The sequence below is a fragment of the Peromyscus maniculatus genome, chromosome 16 (genome assembly GCF_049852395.1).
Source record: "Peromyscus maniculatus bairdii isolate BWxNUB_F1_BW_parent chromosome 16, HU_Pman_BW_mat_3.1, whole genome shotgun sequence".
Lineage (NCBI taxonomy): Eukaryota > Metazoa > Chordata > Mammalia > Rodentia > Cricetidae > Peromyscus > Peromyscus maniculatus.
Window position 1 is genome coordinate 40,967,408 of NC_134867.1, and position 17,475 is coordinate 40,984,882.

General features: G+C 44.5%; 1 protein-coding gene across 1 annotated transcript in view; it reads right to left on the bottom strand.

Moving 5' to 3' along the window:
• Positions 1-17,475, bottom strand: part of LOC102926743 (sperm motility kinase Z-like) — a 61,500-nt gene that overhangs the window by 39,903 nt on the left and 4,122 nt on the right. Inside the window, exon 2 of the mRNA XM_076552685.1 lies at positions 13,304-13,620. Within this exon, the coding sequence (XP_076408800.1) occupies positions 13,304-13,310 (7 nt within the window). The 5' untranslated portion in view covers positions 13,311-13,620. The remainder of the gene's footprint in view (positions 1-13,303; positions 13,621-17,475) is intronic.

Consider the following 17,475-nt stretch of genomic DNA (forward strand, 5'->3'; position numbering starts at 1 on the left):
TGTGCTGCTGAGCATATCTGGAGAGAAATGACCCCGAAGGTCCCCAGCTTCCCCAAGTTAGCAAACATTTACTTCTTATTTGCTTCCACGTGCTATGTATGTCTCAAGGAGTAGATATAAGTCAGGGACTTTCACATATGAATGTTTCGCTATGACAACTGACTGAACAGTCACTCTGACAAGAGAATATTGAGTGTGTGTGTGTGTGTGTGTGTGTGTGTGTGTGCGCGCGCGCGCGCGCGCACGCATGTGTAGTGTTGAAGACTAAACTCGGAGCTTCATAAATACTGAAAAAGTGCTACACCACTGAACTGTACTCTAGTCTACTTTTTTTTAATCTGTATAAAGGGTCTTAGTAAGTGGCTGAGGTTAACCTTGAACTCACTCTGTAGCTCTTGCAGGCCTTAAACTTGCAATCCTCCTGTCTTTCCAACATCTAGGCTTTCCAACATCTAGGATTATAGGCCTGTATCCCTAGGCCTGCCCTCGCTTGAAGCTTTGTAAGGTAGAATTTTAAGTGGTTGTATATATTGGATTTCCCAGAATGGAGAAGAGCCAGTTTACAGGCGCCAAAATTGCTCTGGGACAAGTGTCCTAACAGACTGCAGAAACTAGCTCACTACAAAGAAGGAAATTGCATAATTTGAAAGGTTATATTAACTTGCATAAATCACCTGGCTCTGTCATTAAAACTCTCGTGGTTTTATTTGGTGTCTATGACATTTATTATGGCAAAAATGATCCTTGAAGGGACACTGATGCACTAAGGGACAGACTGTGCATTACTGAGCACTTGAAATGCTTTGCCAACATTTTAAAATTTCATTGAAAAGAAGTCTCATCTTCCAAGATGTGTATATCAACTCGACTCAATCTGTACTCCTTAAGTAGAGAGAAACAATCAGGGTCTTCCATATAGAAAGTGGGATCTGGAGGTGAGAAACGGGGATATTTGAGTCACTTAAAAACCTTGATGCAAGGGTAAGAAGCTTATGCTAAGTGACAAGAAGATTGTTGAGTCCAGAGGAGACAAGACCAACATGACTTCCTGTTCCTGACTGAAACCACATCTTTGTGAGAAATCTCAAGGTCATGAGGAGGATGAGTGGGTGGGGACACATTTACAGGTTTGTCACCTTCCTGATCATTTCTCTTTCCTGAAAAGTAGGAGGTGGTGCCTGGGCTTCGGTGACCCTATCACTGGCGTTTATTTTATGGTTGGTTGTATCCATCCAGATATATCCTTCCTTTCATGTATTTTTTCATCATTTTTTTAAACACACACTGACACTTCCCTTTCTCTGGGAAAATAAACACTAGTACTAAACAAATTGATAGAGCTGAATCTCCATGATTTGATAGGCACAGGATGAGTTGGTTGAGTAAAAAGTCAGCCCCTGAAAAGAAAAATTAAACAACCCAAAACCTCTGTAGCCATTTCGACGTCCCAGTATTCAAAGGTCTCACATCACAGAAAAGACCTTTTTTCTGCTTGTGCAGTACTTCATACCTGAAGCCCCATCCCCTCAAAGAGGCCACCCTTGCTTCCTAGGGACTTGCTTTATCAGCCCAAATAGGAACCCTGTTAGTATTGTCAAGGGCTAAGCTGAGAAACATTTACCCTTCTTACCACGGCCTCAGTGCCAGCAATTCATGAATCTACAAAAGACCACCACAAAACAAGAGACAGCAATGAAGGGCTTCTTTATCAGCTCAAGGCAGCAAGATTGATTCAAAGGCTGGTAGGCCAATATTATAGTGATTATAATGGTCGCATGTGATAAAGAATGACAAGGGAAATGTGATGAACAACAGGACCCAAACAGTGAACACATTGTGGGAGTTTCAGTCGGCTTGATCAGACGTGGGAAGACAACAGACTCTCCACAGCTAGACTGTGGTCTGAGGGAGGCAAAGACCCTCCTTTTCCTGTTGACATCACCCCCGTGTCACTGCTGACATGCATCCCTGGGCATTAGGCTAAGTGCTAAGCACCTTAGTCAGTAAGCAGCATGACAATCTAGGGCTCAGAAAAGAATGGAAACACGGACAAAGAAACAAGAAGTGAGACATCCGCAGAATGTTCCCAGCCAACCAAAGAGAAGCGGCACTGAAGACAAGCACAGGGAAACAAGAGAAGTCCATCTCCATCCACAAGCCTGATGGTCTCAAGAGAAAAAAAATGGAATTTCACGCAGAGAGAAGACAAGAATAATGATTTTAACAATAGAGCCTTCTAAAGGAGACGTGTACTCAGAGACCCCTAAGTTTAAGGCAAGTTCTCACGGTTTTGTCAGATGTATATCAGAATCTCACTGTGTGGCAGACACTAGGCACACCTCAGCACCCTGTACCTGTTGGTCCTGGGTTGTGTAAGAAAGCAAACTGAGTGAGCCATGGAAAACAAGTCAATAGGCAGTATTCCTCCCGGGTCTCTGCTTGAGTTCCGGCCCTGACTTCCCTTCATGGTGGATTATAGCTTGTAAGCTACATAAATAAGTTGCTTTTGGTCATGGTTGTTACCATGGCAGCAGAAAGTAACTGAACACAGAGAAGTATGGCTCTTCCCTGTCAATGACTGCATCATCTTGACACTGTCCCTGAGCTTCCTGATGCCTCAATCTACTTGTCTGTATGTAGGATATGAGAAGATATTCCCAGAAGGGACAATGTGCAACACGTAGAGGCACATAGAAGACTCAGGAAATGGTAGGCACCTATTACCACTATAACTTTCTATCTGGAAAAGTAGCATACTATACAAAAGTGTCTTCTTAATATTAATGTTCATGTTTTTAACAGTTATTGCTTCCATAACCATAACAAATCTAAGGTGTAGACTAAAATTTTTCTGTGCACATTTAGTGAACATATGCATTCATATATGTATGCATATGTGTATGCTGGTGCACACAAGTGTATATGTACACACATGTGTGGGCAGGTATATGTGGAAACTGGAGGTTGACAACAGGTGTCACCCTCAATCTCTTCACTCTGTATTTTGAGATGGAGTCTTCTCATTGAACTTGGAGTTTGTCAAGGGCTAGGCTGGCTGTCCATCAAGTTGAGGGGTCCCCTCCTCCCAGCACTAGAGTTAAGGACATGCACTGACATGTGCTGTCCCACTCTTTTCACACAAGCTGTTAGGATCCAAACTAAGAACCCGATGCTTGGGCAGAAGCACTTCACCAATGAATTATCTCCCCAGCACCCCAAAAACATTTTTCCTATAATTATATTAAAGCTCAGTTTGATGTATATATCATATTACATATATCATACTATATTGTAGGATAATATATATCACATATATTCAAATATATATGATATATATGAAACACTTTTCTGTAACAATTACCTCCCAATTACAAAAACAAAAGTTAGCTCAGATTTAACTTGCCTGTTTATCAATTTCCTGGCAATCCTTTGATTTCCTGTAGAGGGAACTAGCCATCTGTGAACTATTCACTTAAATTCTATACTTTATGATCATGGTAAAGAAGAATGACCACATTATCTAAAAGACTTAGTCACTCGTAGTTGGTAATCACATAAAGAATGTGCTCCTCATAAACGTGAGATTCTCCCTCTTTCAAGCTTTTGTCTTGTCTTGCTGCTTTCAGGCACAGCTTTGTTTTATTTTGTTTGAGACAGGGCACATAGCCCAGCCTAACATGAAATTTATTATTATCCTTGCCCAGTCTCCCTCTTGCTATAATTACAAGTATATACAGCCATGTTTAGGCTGTACTTTAATTTCTTATTGTTTAGATATTTACTTTACATAAGGACATTATTATGTGTGAGAAAGAGGCCCTGTGTGTGTGTGTGTGTGTGTGTGTGTGTGTGTGTGTGTGTGTGTCTGTGTGTGTGTGTCTGTGCCATAACAAGCATGTGAAGGTCATAGGACAACTTGTGGAAGTTGCTTCTCTAGTTCCATGTGTTGATTCATGGGATCAGATTCAGGCCATCAGGCTCAGTGGCAAGCACCTTTACCAACCAAACTATCCTGACGCCCTATATTTGAATTGGAATTTTCAACAGGATAAGCACTATCCACTATAAGAGGAGGAAGTTATGGTTCAAGCCTGCTAAATGACCTATAAGTTACACAGCTAACATAAGACAGTACCTGATTTATATTAAGAGTTCAGTCTAGGAATATTATTGTTGGAACTCAACCAGTCCACCATAGTCTTTTCTAGAAATTCTGAACAGCTACTTGCCTTTGTCCAACTCAGCATTAATGAATTTCTTACCTCAGAACCACTGGAAACGGTATCATCAGAATGAGGAGACATCACATATATTCTAAAATCAATTACAGATGTTAACACACCAGTAAAACTCATTTGATTATTAAGAATATGGCTTTTCACCAATATGTTATACATAGCCTATTAAGTATTTCATTTTTTGTTGAAAACTTTTAGGACAGAAATATCACCCACAATCAATCTTATATGCAGTTAACCTTGGGCAGAATGCATGCTGATGCTATTCTCTCTTAATTTTTAATTTTATGTCTAGGAGTATTCTCCCTGCATATATGTAAATGAATGTGTTCATTCATCAAAGTCTCTAAGCTCCCCTCTTGACCTGGAGTGGGAATAAGACACCAGAGTTCCCCAGACAAAATGAATATGGCCTCTGCAGCCTAGAGTTCACAATGCAATGGGAAATCTACACAAGCAACGCAAATACAGAAATAGAAAGAAATGTGTATCCTAGATGCAAAGACGGAGTTGGGCAGGAAGTGACCATCTTTGCTTATGGGGCCAGAGACAGGCCTGTGTCTAAGCGCACAGGTCCCAAATCCATAGATATCAGCATTTGTGAACAAGGGTCTAGAATGCCCATCTCAGGTGCTTGGCAGAGGTCCACATGAAACACTCTTCTCTCCACGGGGTCCATTACTCCCTGGCCTGATTTACCACATCTCCTCAGTACTGTTGTCTTCCCTGGGGACTTGGACTGAAGTGTCTACTTTCCCCAGGTCCAGCCCCAGCTCCCTGACATGTGGTCCTCTGTGGAGCACACCTCTGCCTCCATGGCCTGGAGGTAATGTGCCAGTACTCGGTTAGGGAAAAAGAAGAGTCCTGGGACCTTCTTGGTGGATCTCATCTGTGCCTTTTTACACAGGCCGATGGCCTCTCTATTTTTCCATTGAGAGCTGAGAATGCCCAACACCCCTTCACTGTTACGTCTCACCCTACTGTGCATGCAGTGTGTAGCCCTGAGCTCACCGAGAGAAGGGACTTATGTGTCAGGAAGCCACAAAATAGAAAGTCCTCAGCCACTCACAAATGCCCTTGCTTCAATAGTGGGTGGGAAACTCTTCACCCAACAGATAATTAGCATGATGCCTGATTGCATTCCATCTGCCAGGGCTGCCTGAGACAAGCTGAGCCTTGAGGGACCACTTAGGAAGTCTCAGCTCTTTCATCAGGACCCTGCTGCAGATACTTCTAACCTCTTGCCTCTCATCAGGGCAAAAACACCCTGCCCCTAACAACAGAAAGACGAGATAGAAACAAGAGCTTATGGAATCCGAGAGCTGGAGCCATGGCAGAGAGCCCTGGAGAAGCCATCTCAAAGGAAGCAAGGGGCAGCCTGCCATGGGACAACACTGGTGCCAGGCACAGAAAGCAAACAGCAATAGGAAAAAAAATCAAAACCTTTCACCTCACAGTAGCACCCCAGCTGATTCTCCTTCCCTCTCCCGGGTAAGGGGGAGGCAGCCCCAGGCAGGTTAGGGAATGAGGTAGAAGACTAGCAGACTGCTGGCCTTCCCCAGCACAGCCTTTAGGAATCTTGGGAATTTGGAAAGGGGTCCTGACCCAAAACCACAAATTATGATGGTCTAAATAAGAATGTGCCCCCAAGAGGCTTAGATGCTTCAAGGGTTGACCCCAGCTAGTGGGGCCAGTGGAAAGGTCTAGCAAATGTGGCCTTGCTGGAGGAGGTCTGTCATTGGCAACAGGCTCTGAGGTTTCAAAACCATATGCCAGTCCAAGTTTGCTCTCTCTGCTTCCTGCTTGCAGTTAGAGATATGGAGCCCTCCGCTCTCAGCTTCTAGTTCCAGCTGCCATGTCTGCCACCTGTTGCCATAATGTCCCTCCAGTTATAGACCTTAACTCTCTGGAACCATAAGCCCACCCCCCCTCACAAAAAACCCTACTTCCTATAAGTTGCCTTGGCCATGGTGTTTTATCACAGCAATAGAAAGTAACTAATTCACCAATGTAATAACATTTCTTATTTATGAACAAAAGTGCTTTCATTCATAAACCTAGGCTTTACTTATAAGAATGAGTAGCTTAACCATACTGACAGGGAACCAGGCTTATGACAAGGTTATTTTCTGATGAGACATAGGCAAAGGCATACAGAGGAAGGCTAGAAGTGACCTACCAGTCCCTCAACAATGCCCCCAAGGATTCCTGCAGAAGCAGAGTAGCATCCATGGCTTCTCAGAATGGATGCTCCGGCATCAGCTTCTAAGTCCATCCATCCAGGAATATGGTCCACTGCTGCTCCAACCATCCTGAGTCACATCACTGATACCCCAAGTTCGCACCTTCTGCAAGGTCATTGCTTACCTAGGCCATACCCCAACAGCTCTTCTGAGTAGCCCTCTATCCACTCAGCTCCAAAACTCAAAATATATTTCCACCTTAAATGAAGTCCCTGTCTTAAAGAACTATACCCTCCTCACACCCCCTCAGTATTTCATGAAGCTAAATAATTCAACACCTATGAGCATGAGGTAGAGTAAGCTCATGGGCATGGAAAGTGCCCATCAACGTAGAGAACCAAAGAGAGCTCTTTTCCACCTAACTGACAGAAATCAATTTCTTATCTTTCAGTACAAAATAGAGCAGAATTCAATTCTCTCAGTACACGTTCTGGAGAAAATATAATGTTTCTTTAAGTGGCAGCACAAACTATCTGCTAGATGAGATGTCAAAAGGGAGGAAATAATCTCTTCTGGGTTCCAGGTGGTAGGGTGCACAGGGTGGATGGATGATGGGTGAACAGGCAGGATAGGTCTGGGGAACCTGCCTTGAATTCTGGGACAGACTCCACACCAAGACAGGCAGTTTGTTGGGTAGGATGACTGACCAATAGGTAGATGAGTGGAATGGATTTGGAGGCCCTACATGGAATTCTAGGTAAGACTCTAGGTGGGTACTAGTATCTAGGTGGTAGAGTTACTGCTGGGTAGGTGGAATGGGTCTGTGGGACCTAACTAGAATTCTGGGTCAGATTCCATATGGTGCCAGATACCTCAGTAGGGTGACTGATAGGTGGGTGGAATAGCTCTGGAGGGCCCTACCTGGAGTTTAGGGGTTGACTCAACAGTGTCAGTTAATGTGATAGGTAGAATGATGGATAGGCAGGCAGGTTCTGGGAGACCTACCTGGAATTCTGGATTAGATTCCACGTGGTGCTAGGCAGCACACTGTATAAGGTGACTGGTGGACAGAATTGGTCTCTCTAAACAATTCTTAGACAATTAAAAGTAAAATATATTTACATATGAGTCCAACATTGGGATTTAAACTCTCCCTACTAAAGAAGAAAAGTGTCTTAGGGATGCCTCACGTATATTCACCCTCTAGGCCAAGCTTGTTACAAATATCTTGTGCTTCCACCAAGTGTGGTGAGTCCCCTGGACCCTATCCCACCTGCATGCTTTGCGATCTCCAGACCTACCCAGGGGCCTCACAACCACAGCCCCAGTGGTCCAGTCTAGTAGGCCTCTTTGAACCTTTCCCAACCTCCAGGTTTTGGCCCAGTGGCACATCCTGTTTACCAGTCCAGTCTGCTGTTTCCACATCAGATACATAACCAGTGAAAGAAGTCCAAATGCCCAGGTCTCTCTCTCATTGCAGAGACTCAAACAATACAAAGGGTCAAGACAGTATGCCCAGGCCCCCCCAATCCACCAGTCCTATAGAAATGTTCTCTGATGACAGTGAGCTAGATGAACTCCAGGACACAGAATTTAAGAGAACAATCGGAAACTTCATGAATGAATTCAAGGAGTCTAAAGAAGACAAAGGAACATCTCTGCATACTTAAGAGAAGAGAAATGCCTGAGAGCTACCCAAGAAAACACAACATGAGGCTGAATGACATGAGGAAGGTGATCCAGGATTTGGAAACCAAATTCCATAAAGAGAAATAATGATGAGAACTCAAGCTGAAAGACAGATAGCCCGGAACAACTCAGTAATCCACATAGAAAACTCATGGAAAGCCTTTCAAGTAGAATGGATCAAATAGAAAATAGAATGTCAGGAGCCGAAGATAAAGTGGAGGAATTAAAGCACACAGGTCAAGAGCATGAATTTTACAAAATACCCAGGAAGAACATGAAGGGACTGTGGGGCACCAGGAAAAGGTCCAACCTTCCCATTATAGGCCAAGCCAAAAGAGAAGAATCCCAGACAAGTTGCACAGACCAGAGCTTCCACAAAGTTCTGTAATCCCAGCCTTCTGGAAGCTGTAGCAGGAAGATCACGTGAGGAGTGTTTGGGGGGATGAAGGATGTTCGTCTAGGGGATTCGCTTGGTTCATTCCATGGGGCAAAGACTGGATGTCTAGAGAAAGCAGAAGAAGACCAAAATTCCACTGGGAAGCAGCGACAGGGGCAGGTGCAAGACAGTGGAGCAGAAAAGCACAGCCGGAAACAGAAGAGAATGAAAACCATGAAGGTCATTAGAACAGACAGTCGCAATCATGGGGGGTGGAGGAGGCTGCAGAGCTGAGAGTCTACCAGGGGACTCTGGGGCTCCTGGACATTTTCTAGTATCTCCAGGCTCTGCCAACTCCAGACTCTTTCCCCTTTTCCCTGATTGGTCCTGCCCCTGCCAGCCATTAGCAATTTGTAACAGGTACAATGTTCTAGATAGGTGTAGGGTTGGGGGTACAACCCCAGGAGAAAGAAGCAGCCCCTCTTAAAGGAGCCTACCCCTGTTTTTCTGGTTGACCTAAGTTGCTCTGACTCTCCTTCAATCACAAGTTCAAGGCCAGCCTGAGCTACATAAATTGTCAAGGCAAACAAACAAAAAAAGCCCAGATATACTCTATGATCCTATGATCCAGCAAGTCTACTTCTGAGAGTGTCTCAGCAAAGTGTAGGGACATGAACAGATTTTTAAATGATCACAGACACGACATTGTTTATAACAGCCCCAAAGTAAAAGACAGAAGAACGGGAAAATGTGGTCTAGCTCTACCACAGAATATTATTCAGACTTGCAAAGGAAGGAAACAATGACGTGCGGAACTGTCTGAGGCTTCGTGGGGAGAAGGGCGGCCATCTAGGGTACCACTGAGTTCATTCTGTGGGACTGACAAAGAATTGTACAACCAGGAAAAAAGAACCACAGGAGAGTGAGGTGATGTGCGGAGAGCGTATGTGAGCCGCAGACGTGGGGATCCAAGAGGCAAAAGCCACAAAGAAAGACCAAAAATGACACACTTTGGACAAACAGCTCCCATCAAGGGAACTAAAGCCACCCCCCAGGTGGAGCTCTGGGTGGGACTTCTTAGAATCTTCCAGGGCCCTCCCCTTTGTTGTTCTCACCCCCCCCCCCCTCACTGGCTCCCAGCCTGATAGTGCTTAGCAATTTGTAAGGACTGCAAAGTCCAGGGTAAAGGAAAACCCAGAACTAGGAGGAGCCTCTCTTTCAACGGCCAGCCTCTTTTCCAGATCAGCACAAGTTTGTCCAAGTTCCCCTGACCCCCCTTCGGTACCGTAGGCAAGAACCTCGAGGAAATTAAGCTACGAACAATAGAGCCATGGCAAAGGGGCAAAATCTATATGATTGCACTTACGCAAGATACCTAGATTATCACACCAACAGAGACAAAAAGACAGTGAAGAGCAGGTCTGGACAGTGAGTGTTACATGGATACACTGTTAAACAGAATACTGAAAACTCTGTGGAGGCGGGCCTTAGCAACTGCACAACTCTACAGAGAAATGGTCTACTGTGACTTTAGGTCATATGCATTTATCACAATAAATACAAGCAATTCACAGTAAACCACGGACCAAAACCTAGAATGAAAAACTATAAACTTCAGGAAGACAGAAGCTGGGCTCCATGTTTCTGTTATCATTCTGACCTTGGAAGCCAATGTTACCGTTCTGACGGCTCCTTGGTGCGGCCCTGCATCCTGACGTAAAATCCTCATTTTAAGGAAAAACCCCTCCCCTTCCTCTCCAATTCTCTTTCTTGCCCACCTTGAGGTGCGCACACCTCAGCTTTTCCTCTCTTCTCTTGGTCTCTCTCCTTTCTGTCTCTTTATCCCTATATCGTAATAAATCATTGCTGCACAGATACAGCATTGGAGTCGTGAATGACTGTCCCACCGCTGCCCTGTCGCCATGCCCGCCTGGCATGGATCGCCCGCCAGCCTGCCACTACATCTGTCTAGTGTGCCAGCGTGCTTCCCTGCATGAGTGGGATACCCTCGGGGTCCCCCACGTAATATATCATAACAGTTCCATGATGAGCTTTGGAGATGCAATACAAAAGCTTTGTTGCGGCCTTTGTAAGAAGCCACTAAAATGTGTGAATTTATTCAAAATCTATTTTTTTTCTAGCTTCTCAGTCTGCCTCCTAAGATCAAGTGAAAAGGGCAAATTCCTGCTCTGCAAATGAAGTATGATCATTTCCTCTTTATTGAAATGTCCCCTTGCAGGAAAGGGAGGTTCATTCAGGAGGTAAACAAAGGGTCACAAGTCCAAGAAGGAAGAAACATGGAAGACTCTAGAATGCTTCTCCCTGGCTGGGCAAAAGGTATAAACAGATACTGGTGTGTGGGGGAGCCCCAGATGAGCCAGGAGGCTGGGAAGAGATCCCAGGACTGTGGGCTGCCTGCAAACCTGCACAAAGCTCCTACTTGTCGATTTCCTGCGCTGTGGCCAGCTTTACAGAGATGCTGCACTTTTTCATATGTGTGTGAGGGTTTTGCCTGCATATGTTCCCACATGCCACATGCATGCCTGGTGCCGGTGGAGGCCCAAAGGAGGCATCAGGTCCCCTGAACTGGAGTTACAGAGGCTGTGAACTTGCCCTAAGAGCTGGGAATTGAACCTGAATCCCCTAGCCAGGCAGCCACCGCTCTTGACCTCAGAGTCATCCCTTCAGCCCCACAGTTGCCGTTAAAAGTACCAAGCGCCTATGAGTAACCTCAACAAAAGCCACTGGGTCATCAAGCTGAATTTGGGTGCAGTCCCTACTCTGGTCTGCTGTAGGTTTACTTTCTGGGGTAAGCATGTGTGTGTTTCATCTCCCTGGGAAAAGTCTATCATATAACAGCAAAAGACCTGGTTTGGGCATATATTAACTATACAAAATAATAGGTTTCATTATGACATTTCATATACATATATATATATTATCATATTCACCCCCATCACCCTTTAGGGGCCCCCATCTAATACCCTTCCTCTACCCAACCAGACCTCCTTCCACTTTCCTGTCTTCTGTGTGTTTGATCTAATGAATTCAATCAGGGTTGCTTAAAGGAGCAAGGGCAATACAGCAGTGGCTAGATCACTAAACAGAATACCTCCCCACCCTCCCTAGCCCCCCACCTCGTCCCCATTAACTGCCAATAGAGCCTGAAGGAAGGGTGGGTCTTCATGAGGCCAGGAGGCTTTGCGAAGACTTCATAGCAATCCCTAACCACCTACAGATCCTCCCAGAGCGGTTGGGTCTAGCTAGCCCAGCACCCATCCCTGATAGAATGTTGAAGAATGGGTTTATTCAAATTTTATGCACATATATAAATATTCTGATCACCCTTATTCCCTGGCCCTCTTTCATCCTTTTTCTACCACCACCGACCCACCCTCCCACAGTTGTTAACATTTTTTTGCACGACTCACTGGACTTCAGGAGGGCTGCACACATGAGCATGGATGTGAAGGTACCCACGGGATCATGACTGAGTTGACAATGGTACAACTGAAGACAGCGACTTCCTTGCCCCAGTAACCCATCATGGCTGTGAGCTCCCCTGGGCAGGACAAGACCCCATGACCCCCCACCCCATCTATGACAATAGTAGGATCTTCCCTCACCAGGGCCTAGGAGCTCTGTACCATGTATGAAGTCCCAGGGCAACTGGACGCAAATACATTCAAAAGCAGTAGTCTGTTGTGAATTCACTCTCTGGGGTGAATAAGTGTGAACACGTTATGTCTCCCGAGGAAAAGACACAGCAGCAAGAGACACACTTTTGGCATATATCAATTATACAGAGTAATAGGTTACCCCCGTCTACTCCGGCGGTGGCCATATTGCTCGGCAGGTCATTAGTGTGGCACAGAGGGCCTGGAGCTGAAGAAGCCTGTTGATGACTTTTCCCCCTGGGAGCCTTCATAGCATATTCTGGCACTATCAAAGCTAGCCGGCAGGGAGACAGCCTTGATTTCTCTACACCCTAAAACTTCAGCAGTGGCGTTTTCCGCAATAGGGTCGTCACATATATCTCTGGTGGGAGACATACTGTTAAGAGAATGAGGTTTGTGGGCTCAGTCTTGTATGGCCCCATCAGGCAACTGTAACTACTCTGAGTTCATGACAACCCTGGTCATCATGCCATTCCCTTGAAGACAGCATGTGACAGCCCTCCTCCCTGTTGTCTGGTTCTTACACTCTGTCATCAACATCTTCTGCAATATTCAATGAGCCTCAGACAGAGGGGGACGGGTGTCCCATTTAAGACTGAGCACTGACCAGTCACTTGCTCATAGCATCTTGGCAGCAGTCTCTGCATAAACTATCATTCTTCAGGCAGAAGCATCTTTGATCATGCACCAGGTATAGACACCATGACCAATGTTGAGGCGCCGATTTGTACAGCTGCTGCTCTGAGCTCATGAGTGTGGAGCATGATATTGCCTGAAGGCAGAGGTCCATAAATCCCCACTACCTCTACTGTCTCTTACATTCTTTCCATTCCCTCTTCCACAATGTTCCCTGAGCCCTGGGATGACACTGATGTCTCATTTAGTGCTGAACTGTGACCAATCCTTAACACTTTGACCAGTTACACATCTCTGCAATAACAGCTACTCACTGAAAAATAAAAAAAAAAAGTTTCTTTGACCAGAGCTGAGAGTAGGCACTAATTTGTAGACACAGACATAAATATTAAGAAGGCAGTTTGCTGGGCACTACATGTCCATTTAGCAAAACAACAGCAGGAATCTTCCACAACAGGGCCCCGTAGCTCCCCAGCCAAGGGCTATTGAACAGCTTTCTAGTACCTGGCATGAATTCCCTCAAATGGAGCTGGCCTCAAATCCAGTCAAAAGCAACTGGCTATTCCCTTCATGGTCTTGAAACTATTGCTTCAATGGCACATTGCTCGGCCGGCCCGTCATGTCGCACACAGGGTGTGAGTTAAGCTTGTTCCTGATTGTTCTCTTCCAGAACCTGCAAAGCACATTCCAGCACTAGGAAAGCTGGTCAGCAGGGAAGAAGCTTCCAGCTCAGTTCCAACTTGATTTTGCTCTTTCCTGCAGCCAAAGCACATGGAGTTTTCAGTGACAGGGTCTTCACAGCTAGTTCTGCTGGGAACACACTGTTAATAAGACAAAAACGCAAGTCACAGATTAGGTTTAAAAAAAAAACGTATTTAGAAAATACATATCCAGTAAGAGTCTTTAAGAACATATAAAGGGCCAGATGTGATGGCGCACACCTTTAATCCCAGCACTCAGGAGGCAGAAGCAGGCAGAGCTCTGTGAGTTTGAGGCCAGCCTGGGCTACAGAGTGAGTTCCTGGACAGACAAGGCTACACAGAGAAACTCTGTCTTGAAAAACAAAAAGCAAGAACATAAAGCATATAAGGACTTTTCTGAAGTCACAAATAAAATGACGAGTCACAATTTGAAAATGGCCAAGCATCTAGGACGAAGCTGAGTAGTGAGTACTAGTAGGAACTGGGGCTCACTAAAGGAGTTGTAAATGACTTGGAACTGGACGTGATTTCACACAGTCTGATCATATGGAAAAGAACCAAACTGTATACTTTTCAACAACATTAATGGCATAAATATAATGACAAGATATGCTCACAAAGAGGGCAGAGAGTGAGAGGAAAGAGTCACTTTCAGTTTCCAGACACTCTTGACTCTGGGAAGAGCATCTTCAACTATGACAGCCAGAGAAGTCCATACGCTAGAGATGGAAAAACCTGTTTCCTTTATGCTAAAACAGAGAGCAATCTAGCATCTGTCCTTTGCCAGATTTCTTGTTAAATGAGATACAAAATCCCTAACTATAGAAAGAAAAGGGGCAAGGAGACAGGCTACCAACAGTCACCCAAATGTGATACACAGATGGCACATGAAGCTATGAAAATATTCACAGCATGCCGCTGTCATTTAAGAAGCCACGTGGAAGAATTTGACCACAGCATGGATCTTTCACACACACTGCTAAGGCAAATAGTGATGGTGGAAGGTTTCATATGGTCCTAGGACAGTTGGAAAGGAAAAATTACAGACAGTAATTGGGTCAGTGCTTACTAAGCCTTTAGAGAAGCATGGTAGATTTACTTCCTCAGGGACTGCAGCGATCCCATGTGACAGTGTTGCAGGAGGCACGTGACTCATTTTCTGGAAACCAAGAGAACTTTGGAGCATAAGGGTAAAACTGGCCACACATAACGTAAAATATATATATATATATATATATATATATATATATATATATATATATATATATATATGTTCAGCAATTTCCAGTGGCTCCATGTTGCTTTCTTCCCAGGTACAAAGGTTGTGCTGGGTTCAACAAAGATATAGAACATTCCCCACAGATACCTGGTCTCCTTATGGACTGTGTGACAAGGTCTGATTTGTCAGAACACCTTCAGGAAAGTGTGGAGCCAAGATAAAGATACATCAGTGGTGAGCAGGACCTCAGCTTGACCACACTGTGTAGTTTTGCATACCTCTTCCCTTCTATTAATACCTAAACCTCCTGATGGGACCCTGAAGATAAACTTAGAGATGGTAAGGGTGTGACTTCTTTATCTGTTCTTCTTCCCAATGTGGCCATATTGAACAAAATCTCCATGTTTGGCTCTTCACTGTTAGTCATCACTTCAGTTAGATTAGGACCAGTGGTCCAAGCCTAACTTGTCAGCACCTAGCTTTAGTTCAGGCTTTGGCCCTTCAGGGAGGGGGGTATGCTTCCAAATGTGCTATATGTTTAGATAACACAATACATGCTTGTGGCATCTCCAGTGTCTACAGCAAACTTCCACAAATGGATTAGGTTAGAAGGACTGTGATATTTCATGGGTTTGTCACAAAATGCAATAATCAAAACTTTTAAACTACAGGTTGAGAAGAGGGGTAGAGGAGGGAGAGAAGGGGGAGCAAGGGAGAAAGAGAGACAGAGAGAGACAGACAGACAGAGGGAGGGAAAGATAAAGGAAGTGAGAATGGGAGGGAGAGTTGGAGGGAGGGGAGAAAGAGAGAACAGGGAAGGGGCAGTCAGCGATTCCAAAGATAAGCTACAGAATGTTACAAAAAAAAATCACATTAAAAAACTGTAATTTAATTTCATAAAAGCAGGAGAGACCATAGTACACATAACTATAGGAATTTAAGATCCAGGACAAAAAACGAGCATATAAATGTTGTAATTTCTAGTCTACAAAGTTAACGCACTGCTAAGCCTGTGTTGTGAAAATTTCTTTCCTAGGAGCCATAAGTAACGTCTATCCCTTCTTAGAAGGCCCCAGTGACAAACCAAAGTAGGATTCCACCATTGTTCACACTGAGGAACCAATTTAGTGGGCTAACTTGCAAAGGAGGGTGAGGGGATACTGGCAGGAGCCCGGGTGACCCTAAAGCAGCCACACTGACATGTCTTCACCCAGCATGGAGGAGGGCTTCCCCAGACTGCACAGAGGGAGCCCCTTTTCAATTCCACACCCCAGCCTAATACTCTGGCACATTCTGAGAATCCAGCCCACAAGACCAGGGGCAACAAGGGCAGAGGTGCACACAAATGACTCAGGAGTGGCTGGAGACTCAGAGGAGGGTCTCATGACTCACCAAATCCATCCTTCCGTGAGGAAATGTCAAGACTCAACAAGTCCAGTTCCGACAGACCTCTGAGAGTGAAGGCCTCTCATGTGAAGAAGATGGTTTGCTGGAGGGACTGTGTTCTACAGCAGCCTGACTGTTGTACTGTGGAAATCAAGTGTAATGGAGGGCAGTTGGTGGGAACCAGTTTTCTCACTAATGGAGCAGAGGGCGGCTACACTAACCACTGAACCATGAATGCCTCTCACTGCTGGAAGGGAGTTACAAATGAAGGGGAAGAAGTTCAGATGATCCATGGGATGATGAATAAGAACTGCAGATGGCATGAACTCATCTGTAGACTGATAGAGATGGTCATAAAAAGAAATATTTATAAACAGGTATTCTTTACACACATGTATTTCTTGCTTGGTCAGCTACCAGAGCCTAAACAAAATAGCAATAAGCAAGTATAGCATGATGTGTTGGTTTCAAATATTCTCTCAAAAAGGGACCAGGGCTCCTTGATTAAATAGCTACTTTGGGGATACAAAATGTATAGAAGAAGCCTAGAGCACATTGTATCACAGTGCCATGATGCAAGTGTAACGGGGGGGGGGGGGAGGGGGGAAATGGAGGATGAGAGAGAGAAATATCTATGTCAGACCCTCTAAATAGCCAAAGCTTGAACACTTTGAGGAAGGAGAAATCTGCGGGGAAAGGATCAAGAAGTGAGAGGAAAAGGAGCCAGCCACTTAGCCACCCAGTCAGACATGGAATAAGAAGGAAGGAAAAGATATATACAAATAGAGAAAGGTAAAAAGCTGTATAGGAAAGCCTTTTTCATGCTAAATAGAAACAACAATTAAAAAAACAAAAAACCAAAAAATGTCTGCACAGGGCAGGGCACCAGCATTCCGTAGCTGTGGTGCTGAATGAAGTTTTGGTCGGATGAATCTCTCTGATTGGGCCACTAGCTTTAGGCTTAGCTTTCACCAACTGAGAGCAGGGCAGAGCCAGCTGATAGATTTTCCTGGAGGACCCAGTTGTAGCTTTAGCAGTTTAAAGTTTGTTCACACAGTCAAAAAAGACTAGAGATATGCAGTAAAAGAGGTCCAAATGGGAAAAAAAAACCCTCTAAACAGATTCCAGTGGGTTTTACAATGTGTGTAGGCTTAAGAAAGAAAAGAAAATGGGTATACGACAGTCATATAAAGAAATAAATGTATTAAAACTAATAAAATCTTTAAAGAGACAATAAAAGTAGTACACAAAAAAAAGGTCACATAAAGATGGGAAATATACAGGGAGTCTGGATGCTGTATATTATTGTGTTGATTTTTGATTTTTGAATGCTGATAAGCAAAAGACAGCTGCTTGGAGACATGGGCTTG